Source organism: Lathamus discolor, chromosome 8 (genome assembly GCF_037157495.1).
Source record: "Lathamus discolor isolate bLatDis1 chromosome 8, bLatDis1.hap1, whole genome shotgun sequence".
Taxonomy (NCBI): Eukaryota; Metazoa; Chordata; class Aves; order Psittaciformes; family Psittacidae; genus Lathamus; species Lathamus discolor.
This window is the reverse complement of record NC_088891.1, coordinates 6,827,934-6,844,914: the sequence shown is the minus strand read 5'-3', so window position 1 is coordinate 6,844,914 and position 16,981 is coordinate 6,827,934. Positions and strand designations below refer to the sequence as shown.

Below are 16,981 nucleotides of genomic sequence, written 5' to 3'. Positions count from 1 at the left end.
ATGGGTTATTTTTTAGCTGTTCCGGCCATTGCATATGTACAGCCTCTTTCAGTTTCATTTGCACTGCCGGATTCTTTCAGTAGGGTTTTTTTCCTCTCCTTTTGAAGCTTTAACCCTTTACTAAACTGTCCGGAGGCTTTTCTGAAAAGGGAAAATGCTTGATCAGTGCAGGGCACAAAAGGAATAATGTGCAAGGAATTCGTATGAATAATGATGTAATCCGTGTGCAGCACAAAGGAGATTGTTCATGGTTTGCTTTGTTACTTCTGTTTCACATTCCCCTCTCGAAGGAAATGTCTCATCTAATTACGAATGCACCATTCTGAGACTTTCAAGTTCTCTTGTTTCCTGTTCTGTGATTGCTGCCAGGAACGGATACCATATATACACTGCTATAAAAAAAGGGCTCACCAAGTGCAAGAAGCTACATTTAGCTGAAATGTAATCTCTTCTGGATTGTTCATTTTAGTTAAACATCTTGAGTGAATGAGTCAATTTTTATGTGTTCTTTGAATGCATGACCGAATAAAAATGGATAAAAGGAACAAGGTTGTGCTTAACAGAAATGGAAAAATAGGAATCAAGGGCTCACCTGGGTAATTCTGTAACCCTGCAGAAATGCTTCTGTGGCACCCAGCGTGTGCTGCTGCCGGGGCATTGCTGTACTGGGTGCACGTGGCTGCACGCATGCTCCCACGCCACTCCTGCCTGAGTTTACTGGTGCCTTCAGCCAGGAGAAGCTGACGTGGCTGAGATTGTAGATTAGAGCTTGTTCCGCTTTGTTGGGTTGATGTTTCACCTGCTGTACTTTGAGGGCAACAGTTGCCCTTATCTGCACCTTCCCTGTTTCCTGTGAGCTGAAGCTGAATTCTCTCCCGTGGCTCAGGGAGCTATCATGTCATGTTTCAGTGCCACCGTGTTTTGTACCCTGACCTCTCTAGGGGATGGCCCTTCTGAGAACACACACGTTTGTCTTGAGCACTGTGGCTGGCTGCATTTGGGCTACAAACCCACACTCGCATCTGCATCAAAACAAACATTTCCATTGCGAACTTTGTGTTAGAGCTTTCAGAGGGAGGGCCAGGAAGTCAGTGGTTGTTAATTTTAATCTCTCCAGTTTGATATAGGGAGAAACCAGTTCCCATCTTTGTCTTCACGTTTCACTCCTTGACTTAGCTCTTCATATGATTAGCAGGTTTCTGTGTTGCTAGGCCTGTCTCTGAGAAATTGTTATACTGGCATATCTCTTTATTCAGGCTTTCACCTCTAGTTTTAAGGAGGAGATGAGGGTGCCAGTTGCAGTGGGGCTAGCCTGTGGTAAAGTACCGGGGACTGTGAGCAGGAATGTAGGGACTGAACTGAAGCTTCTGATGCTATGGCTTTGCTTCTTTTAGCTAAAGTAAACCTACTCTGGGTGGGTGGGTTCGGTAGCGTATGCTGAAATTGCATCCCCTGATATGTAACCTGGAGATGTGTATATCCACAGTTTCTTATTTCAGACAACAGTTCCACCAGGAGCAGCAGTGTTAAATTAGGCTGTTAAGTTCTGAAGATTGAGAAGCTTCTAAATCTCACATTGCCCCTAATTGCAATCCAGCTGAGGAAGGTGGTGGTAATGGATGCAGACAGGTTCTGTTCTGCATTTTCTCTACTCCTTTAAGGGAAATAAACACAAACAGAATGGCACTGGGGGAGGGCCTGGAATACCATAATTGGATAGAAGCAGCCTTCTAGCAAAGGATGTACTGTTCTACTGAAATGGCCTTACACATACTTTTTGGTGTGTTTTTGTTTAAAAAAGGGTGCTGAAATGCCTTTTGAAGTTGGTGATGTGCTTGTCAAGTCTGCCTTTATGTCCTTAAAGGATTCTTGAAACTAAAGCAAGAAAGACTAGATGATGAAGTCATACATGGTGGCCTGCAATGAAGCATTTGTGAGTCTGTCACGCTGCAATGCCTCCTTGTCTTGGAGGAGGGACTCTTTTGAATATAATAAGCGAAGTGTTGATAGCTGAGATAATCTACACTGTAGTGTATGTGTTTTTCTAGCCTTGACTTCTAAGGTTAAAAAAGAATTAGAAGTCTGAAACAGTGATCTCAGATTCCCTTCTGGTATTGTGATGGTACTGCTCGCGTGGGGTTTCATCTTGGCAAGCTTCTTTGGAGTGTGTTTGCCAAGCACCAGGATGCTGAATGCTTCTCACCCTGGCTATGAAAAAATGTGTTGCAATGACAAGAATCCACTGACTCCAGAACACCCGACTCCTTAGGGAGAAGGTGTGTTGAAACTATTCATGATTCTTGCAAGTTTTATTGTTAGGTATAGATGGCTTAATAGAGCTGCTAATATATTAATTATAGGAGTCAGTTGCATCTCTTTCATGGGAAGGGACCTCTGCTCTTAACTACAGAGTTGTCACCAGTTGAGAGCTTTGAATGCCATGCGCTGTCTGTAAAACAGGAGGCTTAATGGTTAGCCTTAAATCTCTTGGTTAAAACCAGCTTTTAACAGTCACTTGGCATAAAACCCTCAGGCCAGATCAGGCTCTCCCCTCTCCTGAACCAGAAAGGGATTTGTGCACCTTCCCATTTTTGTTAATGGTTTTGGGTCCTAAATTTCCTTATTACTGCTTTTCTTTCATCTATTAGCTCTGAAAGGAAGTTTGCGAATGTCAAGGGAGAAACAACAATTGCCCTTTCTGTACTAATTTAAATCCAAATTGTGTGCTGGTGCTCCATTTTCCCCTCCTCCCCATGCATACACGTCCTTTACAAAGAGTAAGAGCAGAAGCGACTGGGTCATGGCAGGTTAACCCTGTGTCAGCCCTGGGGAAAGTGTGAGGAGGTTCTTGGTAGTGGGTGCTCCTGTGGATGGTGAATGTGGGCTGCTGAAACACTGCTGCCTTCCTGGGGAGGGAGGCCCTTTTCAAAACTCTGAGAACTGCTATTGTCCTTCCCTTTCTGTGCAGGGAAGGGGAAGGATGCTGCCTTTGGAGATTCTCAATGGCTCTCCTTAATCAAGCAGACAGGTCTTGACTCCTTTTGTCTCTCTGCTGTTTGATGGTGGGGGTTTTTCTCTGACTAAACATCCTAAGCATTTTCAGCCTCTGGCTCAAAGATCAGACAGCAGAGAGCCAGCTTTCCCAATCATGAATGAACTGCTCGTTTTGCTTGCTGGTGCAAGCATAATGTGATGTCTTTGTAGTGGAGGAAAAAAAACAAAACAAAGCCACTTCTGGAAAATACTTGTCATTCAAGATAGCCCAATGTGCTTTATAGGGAGCTGCAGCAGAGCAGCAAGGGATATATTTAGCTCACTGTGTGCTCAGAATTGCTTTGGCATTTGGGAGTCCTGCGCTGGGATAAGCAGCAGAGGCTGGAATAGGCTGGAAACCCCCAATTCAGATGGTTATTTAGATAGGATACCTGCTGAGTGCATAATCCCTCAGTTGTTCCAGTTACTCCACGGCCCTGTTGTCCCTAGTGCTGTGTAAATGCAATTAACACCCAACCTCTGCAAGCAAGGTTTGCAGTCACATGGGGAAGAAGTGTGCATTCCCCATGGTAGCTCTTCTCACTTGCCTGTTGAAGAACGTTGCAGGTCACAAAATGAGGTTGGAGAAATACTTTTCTGTGTTTTTTGAAGGGCAGGTTGGTATCTGGAAGCCTTGGGGGGGGTGTGGGGGTGTGGTGTTTGTGCCCCTTGAAAGCCTGCCCTGAGTTTGCCAAATTCTGAGTATTCAGAGTTGTTTGAGACTTGTTTCTGAACAGTCTAAAGAGCTTGGCTATGTTTATATCTTAGTTTGTTCCTGCTTTGAGGCAGGGCATTGTTAGAAATATGTACTGTCCCATGGGTATGGATGCTAGGAATAGTATCCTTCCCTCCCTTCCCCCATTTCCACTTTCTCCTGCAGGAAGTAAGTTGGGGAAAGCTCATTCACCAACTGAGCCTTCTCAACACTTATCAGCCAGAAGATCTTTCTTGGGAGACAGGCAAGCACCAATCCCCTTCTTAACAGTCTTTTAGAATAAAAGGAACTAAAAAACTACCAAACAGGAAAAAACCCACAAACCACAACAACAAAAACTCAAAAACCCAAATAAACCAAAAAATCTCCCAAACCCCAGGGAGGTATGTGTTTATCTCCAGTATCTCAATCTGAGTGCGTTCTCTTGGCTCTCCTGCAGATTCCTCTGTACTGTCTGTATGGCATTATTTGTGCCTTCTATAGCATTTGCCCAAGTTTATTTCCCAAGGCTGGAGACAGATCCATGGAGAAGTTCTTGGTCCTCTTGTGGTCCATGTATTATCCCCTTTTTATCAAATGTTAACCCTTACTTGTTCAGTGATCTATAGCCAGAATTGATGTTGTGTTTCTCACCCTGGCCTTATTTAGCCTTGAGGTCGAATTTAATGTGGTTTGGTGCTTTTTTTACAGCTACCATGCGACTTGGGTTCCTGCATCAATGTTAATGGACAGTGCTATTTTTATTTGCAATACATGTAGGCATTTCATACATGTTTACATATCATCATAGGGAACATCACATTTATATATTGGATACTTAAACGTTTAGCAGCAACCTGGGATCCATCTGAGTTGGTGCGTGAGCATCTTCTACATCGCTAGCAGCCCTTGCTGAAGAGCTGCAAGGGCTGAGGAGTCCCTTTTTGCTGGCAGAGGTGGACCTGATGGATACTCTCGGGCTGGAGAAGGCATCCTGCTCGCTCCAGCCAATTGCTGCTGTGCCCTGGGTCGGTAGTGCCATGTGGCAAGAGTTCTGTTGGAGCCTTGGAGCTGCTCACTAACTGCTGGCCTGGCTCTTCTAGAGAGGAGCACTGAGGACCTAGGGGTGGCCTAATTGAGCAGCTGCCTTGCTGCTGCCCCTAAATTGGGGTTTTGCTTGCCCCTTTTCTCCTCTGCAACTCGTCTGTGCTGACAAATGTAACGCACGTCACTTCCTGTGGCAGTTTGGTCCCGATTTTCCTTGGTGAGCTGGCAGGGATGTGTTTTGCTGTTTCTCTGGCCCAGTCTTCTGATGTGTTACCAAGTTTGCGTGGCTTATGGAGGGGTTTAGCCCCCAGGTTGGTGCTGGCACAAGTGAAGGTGAGAAGGGACAGCGTGCCCTCCAGCCCCCTTTTGGTGGTGTGTATCCTGCTGAGCTTGTGAAACCAGCTGTTGGGATTCAAACTTGTTTAGATTCAAAACGTTCAGAAGGGTTCTTACAGCTAGGAGGAGCTTGGCTTGTGTCATTAATCCTCCTTTATTCCTCTGGCTGAATGAAAGTTCTGTCCATCAAAAGCCAAATATTAAACTCTGGGGCAGACTGGTCCCAGCCAGAGCCATTCCCTTGTCAGCTCTCGGTTGCAGAGATGTGTATTGGGTCATTTGTTCAGCTTGTCTTGCACCTCTTGCAAACATACCTACTGTTTGTACTCGTGGAGAGCTTAGAAAATGTTTTGTTGCTGTTAGCAATGATTCCCCTATAAAATGAAATCGTATGTGCAGAATTAAACACTAAGGCTGGAGGCTTTGGGCGCTCTGTAATTGCCGTGTAAGCTTAGATGCCTGATTGTAAAAGGCCTTATCGCTGCCGCTCAGCTAGTTATTTCTTGGAAGGAACGTGTCCTTCTTGGTAAGGGATGATGTGGTTTTTTTCCCCTCTCAGTTCAGGAGCAGGCTCTTAATTAAGACAGAATTACAGCCTGAAGGATTTCTTGGAAACCAGGGGAATGTACTTGGCTGAGTCTTATGGATCTTGATTTTTATAGGAGCTTCTCACTTCAAGGGAGTTACCAATGGTCCAACTGTCGCTTCCTTGATGTTCAGGGGTGGTTTTCTGCTGATTTTGGAAAGGCTGGACTGGTTGATTCGTGATTTTTGTGACACTTAATAGCTTATCCCCTACCTACGGTTTAATTGAAAGTAGGTCTTGTTTGGATGTTAACTTAGGGGCATTAAAGCAGGCCATGCTCCAAGAATAGCTTCTGAAAAGAGGACTTAGATGTACAGCATCAGGCCTGACTTGCCATACAGTGTTCTAATCCTTTGTACTCTCTTGGCAGGTAAAAATGCTTCCTGATTGTGTCAGTGACAGTTAGAGAAGATTATTTTATGGAATTGGGCTTTCCACTTCTCTTTCGACACTGATAGAATAAAAAAAGAGACAAGGACATCCCTTTTGCTTTGGTAACAGGTTGTTTATTACGAGGGTTATTTGCAGCAGCCTTTGAAAGAACATACCATTTCTTATCTACGTTTCTTTCCTCTGTGTAGATGTGTATGCCATATGTGTCTGCTGCTAGAGAAGTTGTCCTCTTTTAGGATGACACAGTTCATATCTAGAAGAAAAAGAGTGTTCAGACCATGTTGTGGACAAAGCAGGTGAATTGTGCCTGTTACTGTGCAGAAAGGCTGTGTCCTGGCCATGAAATCAAGCTCAGGGCCTTGAGAAACAAAGAGCTCCTGGGTGGAGGAGGCCAGTCATGGCTGTTCTGCCTTTCAGTACTGCAGAAGTTGGCTGGCTGCAGTAAAGCCTGGGTTATTCCAGTTGATTCCAGCTGTTCCTAATAAATCTGAATGAAGTGGCTTCCTCTCTGTGCACCCCCGTGGGACACCAACGTGACCAAGAGGCTGATGTTGCCGCTTCGTGTCGTGACAGGATTGGTTCGGATGCCTCCAGATCCCAGTCTCCCACAGAGGCTGAGCCTCTGCCCGTGTAAACTGCCTGTCCCCAGAGCTGCTGGAGCACCGATTCCTCGAGTGCTGTGGCAGCGCTCCCTGACAGAATTCCCCTCGCAAGATGGTGGGAGAGGGGTGGCTGTAAAATGGCGGCTGGGAGCTTGGAGCGGGCTCCCGCGGCGCTCGGCTGCTGCCCTCTGCCCGCTCCGTGAGGGACGGCAGCCGGGAGCCGCGCCGCGGGAGCGGCGGTGGTGCTGGAGCTCCTGGGGCCACAGAGCCCGCACTGGTTCTAATGGTTCCTTACCCGAGAGCGGGAGCCTTGCTCCCATGGTGCGGATTCTCCTGCCTGCATGTAGTAGCTGAGTTTAGTGTTGCTATCGCTACAGGTTTGGTGGAATTGTATGGGATGACGCGTGTGCTTTTGCTTTTCTGTCGTTACATTCTTTCCCGAATTGTGAAATCTGAGCAGTTTCATGTATCCTCCTGCTGTCCTTTTGTACAAAAAGAGAAGAAACGAGAAAACCGTGTTTTCCCTCCGCAAAGCTCTCCCAGCTCTTCGTTCACGATGCTGTGCCTGCACTACACCCTGCCATACTACAGAAGCACCTGGCTGCGGATCAGGAGCTGCCTTGGAAAGGGATGCGCCTCACTCAAGAACTTTGTAGTACCGTTATCGCCGCATTGCATTTTGTCTGTGACAGTGGGGTTTGTAATGCTGCCTTAGTAGCGTGTCTATGTTATAGTGAGCTTTCATTTCTCATTAACTGGGGTGTCAATGACAAAACAGATGTTGGAGTGATAGGGCAAAGGGTATTTTGACCACCTGAAATGCTTTTTATGGACACCTGAAGTACTTTAGCCTCTTACTGTTCAATTGAGTAGCCTGCAATAAAGTGACTGTTCTGTATATGAATGTAAATTTTAATTAATGTAAATGTTAATTTTCAATAAATACATGTACTTGATGTTCTGTGCTTCTGTTATTGGCTACTCGAGAAATGCAGTCTGCATTGGTGTAAATCCTTGAAACAGGAACTGCCCCAGCCACATGCCTTGATAAGGTCCTTTCTTCTTCTCTGTTGCTGAATGTATTCTTTTTGCAAGAAATGTGTTTTTCATTATAATATGTATAGTATTATGCATGGATTATTATGCAGGATTTGATGCTGCAGTCTTTCAGAAGTTGGATGGCTGAGTTTTGAACTACTGGCCATACTAGGATATAGGGAGGAGCCATGCTGGAGCCAACCGCTCATCTTTAATAGAGCCAGGATAGTCTCTGGATGCTCCATCTCCCACCATACCTTATTCTTGCTCACCCTGAGCAGGCCAGATCCTCCCGCAGGACCCATGCTGCTGTACTGTGAATGCTTCTCTTTATGGTGCTGCTACTCAAGTTCTTTTTCTCTTGTTGAAGAGCAGGAGATACACTGGGCAGTGATTTTAGAGGCTGCACGCTTACCATGTGTTCAGTGGCTGTGCTGGGAAGGAATTGTTTCTGCTTCAAAATGCCGGTGCAGGGTATCTGCTTGGGACCTCACAGTTCACATTTAGGCTGTTTCAAGCCTGTTGTTGTAGCTTGGACATGGCTCATGGGTTGCTCACTGCACGTTTTAAAGCTGTGACAGTACAGTTTAAATGTAATCTCTTCTTTCTCTGCCATCAGCCACTCGGCATCTGAAGAAGCCTCTGGCTCTGAGTCTGCAAGCCAGTCTGAAAGCGAGCAGGGCAGCGAGTCAAACAGCAGCTCGGAGTCCTCTGAAAGTCAGTCTGAATCTGAAAGTGAATCAATGGATTCGAAATCTCAGCAGACCCCTCCTGAAACCAAAGAAAAACCGGCCTCTAAGAAGGAAAGGATAGCAGATGTTAAGAAGGTATTGCCCACACTGCATAGGCTTGTTAACCCCGTACCAGCCAGAAAGGGCAGACGGCAGGACCTTAACAAAGCTGCCTTCAGCTTCCGTGCCACTCTGCATGTTGACCAAACAGCTTCCAACCTCTAATGTCTCCAAGTCACTCACTGGCTGTTTGGTGTGTGTGTTTATGTCCTGCTGGTGTCATCTTTGAGAGCAGGAATTCATGTGTTTGATGGGACAGTCTCTTGGGCACCAGATAGACAGTGATGGGGCTGAATGAGGTGCGAATTGAGGGGTAGGTGCCTGCCCTTAATACATGACCATTTTATCCTCTCCCTCTGTCTTTTCATTCCTCTCAACTGCCTCTCCTCTCCCTCAGAATTAGTAAAGCTTTCCTATGTGGTACATAATCAGAAGAATTCTTGTCTAGGATTTGGGCCACTTTGTTTTTTCTCATCACTGGCTTCCTCTTTGAAAAAAGTAAAGAAAAGAGGAAAAAAGCTCCTCAGTGCAGGAGCTGTGCCTTGGATACCTGCTTTACCAAGGGATGGAGGCACCCGAGTAACCTGGCGTAGTGTGAGGTGAGAAAAAGGAGCACAAATTCCCATTTGGAGACATGAACTCAGTGAACTGAGCTTACTTGGAGGGAGGAAAATCAGGTTAGGTCAGTTATTTTTTTGTTTGTGGTGTGTGTCCTGTTCTTAGCTGTGGTTTGCATTATGCACAGCTGGCTTGTAAGAGTGAGTTTTATGGAGAAAGTTGCTATGTACATAAAGACTGAGAATGAAGGTCAGTGCTTTCAGCCTGCTCTCCCCACATACCTGCTAGGGAGAAGTGAAGGGTTTTATTACCAGCTTCTCTCAGATCTTTAAGCTGCTGACTCAGGTTATGGCTGCATCTCCTGTGTTCAGACTGGCAAGGAACAATGCATTTGTAAGGCAGTTATGGTAACACAATATTCAAAGTCCTCTTTTACTGCTGGTAAGTGGGGACAGAAGGAAGTTTTCTCTTCCTCTGTGGGCTCCTAAGCATGTCCCTAACAATAAACATTGAAATAATTTTATAAGGGAGCACATCCAGACCCAGGGTGATAATTAGCATGATGAAACGTGAAAAGGTCAGGGTGCCCTCTAATAAGAAAGCCTCTCCCTTCATTAATTTCTCTGTTAATGGGTGTTTTCCTTAGCTAGGTCTAACCTGGGCGTGTTGATACCTGCTGACCTTGAATAACCAATGTAATTAATCGTTATATTGTTTATTTTGTATTTCTGTCAAGATACACCCATGAAGGTGAGGTTAATTTGCGTTAGGTGCTGTTCACATTTCTCATAGGAGCTGATCCCTCATCTAAAACCTGTGCCATTTAAAAGATGAAAAGACAAGGTCCTCAAACACTTTGGGGAGTATTTTGAGTTCTTCTTTCGTGTGAATTTCTCTCTGTACTCGCATGCCCAGCAGATACACACCTTCACAGTCTGTGTGTTGCAGTGTTACCTTAACACTCCTTTAACAGTAGGAGAGAAGTTGCTGTGTTGCAGCCTTGTGTTGATCACGCATGCAGTCCCAAGTTGCTGCTGCATCTTGCAGTGTATTGTATTGTGATTTCGTTTTTCTGCCAGTGACTTGCAGAGGTTTTTGAGGACTAAGAGAGAAGCAGAAGGAGAATGAACAGGTTTAGGAAACTTTTAAGAGGGTAAGCTGTGCTGAGGGAGAGAGGAATTGTTGGTGTAGGTGTTTGAGAGGCACATTGGTGGTTTGTGTCTGCCCTTTAAATCTTCTGGTGTCCTGTGTCACCAACACAGCTCTGCATTCACATCCCTCAGAGCATCAGTTCTTGTGTCTCCCTTCTCATCCTGTCCATCCGGCAAGAGCAAATTCATGCTGTTACACACAGTGTATTAAATTATTTAGGGCCTTGTTACAGCAAATAGAGCACAACCATTTCCAGTATTCACCTCTGCACACCCACATGTCAGTGCATCTAGGAGAAGAACTGGCAGCACCACCCATTGCTTTACCAAAGAACAGGGTGCTCTGGTCCATTTCCCATCCAGCTGGGCCACAGAATTCACTTCTGAAGTTGCTGCTGGTGATGTCTCATCACTGGGCTCTTTAGGCAGCTGATGGGGCTTTGCCTGTGGAAAGGAATCATGGTGGAGACTTAGCAACAGTGGATTGTTGTTTTGAGTTGGTAGGTCCATTCATTCCACATGCAAGATGCTGCCTCTGTACCTTCAGCACTATTGCTTGCAGGGAGCTGGCTGTCTCAATGCTCTGTCCTTCAGGCTGAGTGAGCTGGAGAGTAATTTGTACCCTGGTGGAAAGATGGACCACTGTAAAGATAATGCTGAGATAAAAGATGCTGCTTTAGCGTGTTGCCGAGTACCCCAAAATAATCATAGTTCTTTTCAGCCAGTTTTTTAAAGCGTTCATCTACTGGTTGCTCATCAGTGGTTTTATGTTGATTTTTAAGAAACACTGACCATCAAGCTTCTCTGAAGTGTCAGAAACAATTGGGGTGAAGCAGGCCGTCTGATGGTCTGTTTATTTTGCAGATGTGGGAAGAATATCCTGATGTTTATGGGGTTAGGAGGTCAAACCGAAGCAGACAAGAACCATCACGATTTAATATTAAAGATGAGGTAAGGAAAAAAAAAAAGGGATGAGGGATCACTGAGCATATAAAACCAAGCAAACCCAAAGAGCAGAGGGAGGTCTCATTTGCCTTACCTTGTAAACAATGAGTCCTAGCTTGGTACTTGGATGTTGGAGCACGCAGTTAAGGTCCCAGTCCTGCAATCGGACCTGCTTGTCCTGAGACCTCCGGAGTCAGTGGGACACACACTGTGGGCTGAGATCTGCATGCACTGATCTGAGTGCTGGAATGGGGTGTAATGCAAGTCATGTTCTGCTGTAGGAATGTCCTGGAGAGAATCAATCTGTGTAAAAACAAAACCCAGACCAAGACAAACCACAATACAAATACAACCGGGAATAAAGGAAAGTTCCCAGAAACACTTCAGAACAACAGAACAGTCAAGGTTGCCTATCATGGAATGGATCACACTGATAAACGTATTTGTGTGTGTGTGTGCAGCTTTATGAACCGTCACTATGGTTGAATATTGGGCACTTTCCTGTTTCAGTTGGAAGTGACAGCGGTCAGAGCCTGGCAGACAAACCTGATTGTTGCTTGTGCTTTTTCTGAAGCTCTAGGAATTAGCTACTGCCTTCATTTGCATCTAACAGGCTTTCTGCATAGATCTTTCCATCTGCAAGGTCTTCAGGAAGGTTGCGTAGCTACAGCAGAGGGGAAAGAAAACCAGAGGGAAGCTTAGACTGCAAGTAGATCTTGGGGCACAGAGTTAGGTACAAACCATGTGGCTGGAAATGTGAAGATGAACCAGGTTTTCAGCAGAGCAGGAGCTTTGTGATGCTCTCTGATAGCTCAGGGTTTTGAGCTTCGCCACCAAAATGCCCATTTGGATGCTCAAGGGGTCCCGAGTCGCATGGCAGACACAGGTCTCCAGCTTCTTGCTCTGGTGTGTTATTGTTGAGCCTTGTGGCGCCCCCAGACTCCTGTGCTGGATGTCCCGCAGAGCAGCAGGTTAGGAGGAGGCTTTGGGCACATCATTGACTTAGCTTTTGTTTTCCTTTTCAAGTTCGGCAAAGCCCAGGCTCGCCGGCCACCTCTCTGTGCGATGCCGCGGCATGCACTGTGCTGGCGATGTCACACCCACCACAGACCTCCGCTGCAGACCCCAGTGCCCTCTTAGGGGCTCAGGTAAGTCCCATCTTTTTTTGTTTTACAATATTACGTGGTTTTGCAAATGTTGTTTTCTTTTTCAATATCTTTATTTCCTACTATTTAAGGTACTATAAAAGTTCTTCAAAATCTGAGACGTGAAAACTTTGCTATACCACAAAATATTGTAAAAAACAAAAAAACCCACCCCGTCCTCCAAATGATCCTATTGCCACCTTTGTGAAACAGAAAGCCAAAATTAACAAAATTGATCCGTCCCCTTCCCTCCTCTCCCCAAAGCAACACTGACTGGTCTTCATAGGGCAACTCCCATCTGCAGCAGAGTCTGGTGAAGGGTGTGACAAGTCAGGAGCACAGTGCTGAGGCCTCGCAAAGAGCAGGAGGAGGTGGAAAGTCTTGCTTTTGGAAGACCTAAATGGCAAGAGGGAGGAAATAAGCTAGCTCTAGCCTGCATGGGGCTGAGTACTCCCTGCTGCTGGTGGAGCTGGCAGAAACCCAAGGCGCTTGACACCTCTTAAGATTGCTTTTTACCTTTACAGGGTTAATCCTCTCCAGTGACCTGCTCTTGTCGCTTGCTGCTTGGGACTTCCAGCACAGTGTCTAGGAGCTTGTAATTGCATTCTTCCTTAACGCTTCTCTGCAGTATTAGCCAGCAGCATCGCCCAGGCAGCGTGGCAGGCTCAGAGCACAGAACAAGAATCAGCATCACACCTCCCTGTGGGCTGCCCAATGACTCACTCTGGTCAGGGGACATGGTGTGGAGGTGGATAGAGTTTTGGGGCACTGTTCCATCAGTAACGTGCCCTCTGAGACCAGCAGTTTGGGCAGGGGGTTGGAACTGGATGAGCTGTAAGGGCCCTTCCAACCCATTCTATGAATCTGTGATTGCCTTCTGGGAACTGCTTGTAGGCCCTCAGCCACGGTGTGTAGGTCTCTGAGCTGCAACCAGAGAGGGTGATAACTTGTGATTGATACAGAGACGTGGGCTGAAAGATCAGGAAGCGAAAGCAGGGTTTTGCATAGGGGTACAGAGGTGCTCTGGGGACTAGAGCTGTCTCCAGGAATAAGAGCACATACGAGGTTTTTAGTAAAAATAGTACTTGCCCGTGCATTTTCTTTGCAGTTAATAAATCAGCTTCAGGTTTCAGCTGGGGGATGAGAGATGTGCAGAGCCAGGTGCCTTTCTGAGTGTTCTGGGGCAGCTGAGAAATAAATGTGGCCAAACCAGGCATAGTTGACTATGAAAAGGACAGTTTCAGGTTGGAATTAGTAACAAATGGCACAGTGTATCTTTTCTGTGAAGCCACCTGTCATGCACCAGAGTGCTCTTAAAATACAGCTGGTTTCATTATTGAATAAGAATGGTGCTCATTGGCATTTTGATCAGTGTTTTGCCCCATATTTGCTGAAGGTTCCAAGAGTACCAGTGCCACTGGGAAAGAGAGTTTCAGCAGAGGTAAGAAAACTAACCTGGTGAGCTGAGGTCCTCCAGCTTTTCTGGAGCCTCTGATAAGCCTGCAATGAGCAAAACCTCACTTGGGCTTTAGTCTGAAACATTTCTTGCCCCTGTTTAAGCAAGTCTTCACCTCTCTTAGCAGGCAACATGAGCTCAAGATGCTCACCTGGACCATGCCAATGGCCTTGAGTCTCCATTTCTCCTGCCCTAATGGTGAGGATGCTCATGGACAGCCTGTAGGAGCAGAACTTTAAAGCTGCTGCTGCACTGCTCTGCTTGGTGCTGTGTATGCTGCATCGTTATGTTTTGTGTAGTGTGGCTCCACAGCAGAAAGCAGCAGCATTAATCAGTGAAAGTGTGTGCACTTTATGTGCTGGGAGAGAGAAAGAATGAATGAGATGGGAGGAGTAAGTGAGACGGAAGGCTGATTCCTTCAGCTGGAAGAGGGCAGTGCCTGGTCCAGATGGAAGTAATGGTGCAGGAATAAGTTGGGTAGTGTTTGTTAGGAAAGGAGGAACTAGGGAAGGCCAGTCATCATTTGCCTTGGCTGCAGCAGCAGCACCCCAGAGGGGGCAGCCTGTGCCCAGCAGCATTCTGCAGCCCTGGTTCTGGGGCTCTGAGGGGGAGCCATGTGCCCCCAGCACCTCTTTCTGAGCTGACAAAAGCCTTGGTGGGGACTGGGGATAGATTTTGTCATCAGCATGCGTCATTCAGGGAGGTGATGTTACTGAAGTTGAAGTTGCATGTGATTTCCCAACTGGTCTGCTTCCTGGTGATGATGAGTGGCAGGCTGGAGAGCAGGCAGCACCTCAGGTGCATTGGTGTGGACCTGGCATACTCCCCGCTTGCTGGTTATCATCTGCATTTCCTAAACTGAGGAATTTACCACCAGCCAGAGCCTGTAGGTTGATGCTGTTACAAGCATCAACATGGGGTGTTACAAGCACAAGCTCTGAGCTGTGTAGTCCAGGGCAGAGGTGTAAATCTCACCTTTGGGATGATTTGATCAAATTAGCACAGTGTTTTGTGGCTGAGTCCTGAAATGTGGATTTATGCAGAATTAAGAGATTGCTAAAATGGGCTTCTGCTTCTTTAAAATAAGTAACTGACTATTTCTGTATAAGATGGTAGAAAGCAGCTTTCAGGCAGGGGCACCCCAGGGTCAGGATGCAGGGAGGAGTGAGGTAGGTTGGTGGTAGGCGAGGCTGAGTCACTGCCATGGGGCTGCAGGCACTCGGACTGGGAGGATGTGGGAGCACAAGGCAGGCACATGACTCAGGCTGGGGACTGGCTGTGTCAGAGGAGACAGAGCTGGGCTTGACATACGTTCAAAAACGACAGTGGTGTCTTTGAAAGACGTAACCGAAGGCGGCTGAATTGCAGTCACAAGTTAGGAGTTTTTCAAGGCAGGAGGAGGTGAGGAAAAGACAAGTCATTAAGAGATTAGCAAGAGCTTTGGAGAGACAGCCACAGAGCAGGGGCAGAGAGGCATTAGGAAGATGGACACTAGAAACTTGGCCGAAAAGTGGAGTTAGTTTCTAAGAGCCACAGGTTGCTTTCTCCAAATCTGCTCTTCTGTGACGCACAGGAGGAAGAAGATCCGCCTGTCGTGTGGTTTGCCAAAGACAGAAAAGAGTAAACGTGCATGGAAGGGCAACTGTCAAACCCATGCCAACATTGGAATGGCAAAGCTTCAGGAAGGGGATAGGAGATTATTTAATAGAGAAACAGAAGATTGAAGGCTTTTGAAGTTTGCGTGTCGAAACTGAAATCTGGAATGCGTAGCTTATGTTGCAAGGGTAGGTAGGCCTGTCCCTGGGGTTTGCAATGTCATTTGCTTCCTGGATGCTTGGTCAGTGATACAGGGGTTTCATCCTGGGAATGGGTGGATGAACATATGTTCATAGTTAGATACGGTGCAAAAGGTGGTGCTGTGTCACGTGTAAATCTGACACCAACACAGTGGAATTCAGCAAAGCTCTTGGTTTAATGCAGCATCCAATATTCAGTGTATTTTAATGGAAACACTGACACAATTTCTGTTGGTGTAAGGGAAGCTTTAAAATGAAATACAGGATGCAGAAAGCAGAGGGGTGGCCATGGCCTGCCAGAGCCTCGACTTTTCATGTTGCAGCTCACTAAATCCTTGTATGAACAGCTCTTGGCTGTAAGCTTTGCCAGCTGTTGTAGGGGGTGGGTGCAACAGGAGATGCCCATGGAGATGGACAAGCATTTCCTACAGCTAAAGCTGAATGCTGTGGCAAAAAGTAGTTTGAAGCAGAAGGTTTCCAGTGAGCGTGTAGAGCAAGCGGTCTTGGAGGTTATTTCCATCATTTTAATACTCCTTTAGAAATCTCACGTTGGTTTCTTCAGTTTCCTCCCTGCCAATTTCTGCTTTCTGGGGCAAGTGTATGCCAAGTCATGTGTTGGTTGAGGGTGTTATTTCTGTGATAATCTGCTTTTATGGTTGAGTAGTTTTTGATGAAAATGGGGTCGTGCACAACCAGCCTAAAGACGTATTTTTAGCTCTTTTGGTCTGTAGGAGTTAATGATGCCTGCATTTAAAATAGTACAGCAAGCAGGGAGAATAGATATATTCAGCCAGAGAGACTTCACTGCTGGAGAGTGGAGTATTAGGAGGAAGGAAAGCAGCAGGACATGATTGTGACCCAGCCAGGTCCTCAGCAAGTTTTGCTGGGGGAGAAAACAGGAAAGCAAGGACACTCTCATGATGAGAATATTGTCTTCTTAAGAGACTTTCCTTCTCTATAAGAAGTTTCTCTAATGAGGGCAATGATCATAATGCATTTATAGCTGCAGAAGTCTCTGCAGCCACAGAAACACCCCCAAACATTGCAGGATCCCTGCTGAAATGGCAGGTATGGACACTTAGGAAACTACATTCAGTTAAAGACCTTGTAAACCTAAGCCTTAGCACTGTGGCAGACCCTGGAAATGCTGTCCAGAAAGCGCAAAGTCATGCTGCTGCCTGAATCTTGAGCACCAGGCAGGATCGATGCTCACTGCAACACAGGCAAAGGTGGCAGCAGCTGAGCTCTCCCTTGTGCATGTTTTGCCTTCAACACCAGGGCAGTGCAAGGTTTGGTGGGTTGAATACACCCTGTGGTAATCCATGGGGTATCACACACAGTACAGTTCTGCTGGGATGGCAGATGGAGGTTGCTGAGGGGTTGGTGGGTCGCAGCCTCACACATCCTGAG

General features: G+C 46.4%; 1 protein-coding gene and 1 long non-coding RNA gene across 25 annotated transcripts in view; one reads left to right on the top strand and one right to left on the bottom strand.

Moving 5' to 3' along the window:
- The window catches only part of CHD2 (chromodomain helicase DNA binding protein 2), a 96,188-nt gene that overhangs the window by 47,256 nt on the left and 31,951 nt on the right, over positions 1 to 16,981 (top strand). For 19 of the 21 annotated variants that reach the window (XM_065687960.1, XM_065687958.1, XM_065687957.1 and 16 more), the window contains 2 exons: positions 8,349 to 8,556; positions 11,094 to 11,180. In XM_065687960.1, coding sequence (XP_065544032.1) covers positions 8,349 to 8,556; positions 11,094 to 11,180 — 295 coding nt within the window. Of the gene's footprint in view, positions 1 to 8,348; positions 8,557 to 11,093; positions 11,181 to 12,200; positions 12,323 to 16,981 lie in introns of those variants that run through there. The other 2 variants (XM_065687964.1, XM_065687963.1) reach the window with 2 other exon arrangements.
- On the bottom strand, positions 7,583 to 13,252 carry LOC136018598 (uncharacterized). Of its 4 annotated transcripts, none has more exons than XR_010614497.1 (7): positions 12,836 to 13,252; positions 11,269 to 11,838; positions 10,771 to 10,852; positions 10,557 to 10,673; positions 10,033 to 10,180; positions 9,360 to 9,450; positions 7,583 to 8,458 (listed from the first exon to the last, which is right to left on the bottom strand). It is a non-coding gene; the product is annotated as an uncharacterized LOC136018598 (long non-coding RNA). The 4 variants fall into 4 exon arrangements; XR_010614498.1 differs by having other exon boundaries at positions 7,583 to 9,450; positions 11,269 to 11,477; positions 11,721 to 11,838; XR_010614499.1 differs by having other exon boundaries at positions 7,583 to 9,450; positions 10,771 to 10,871.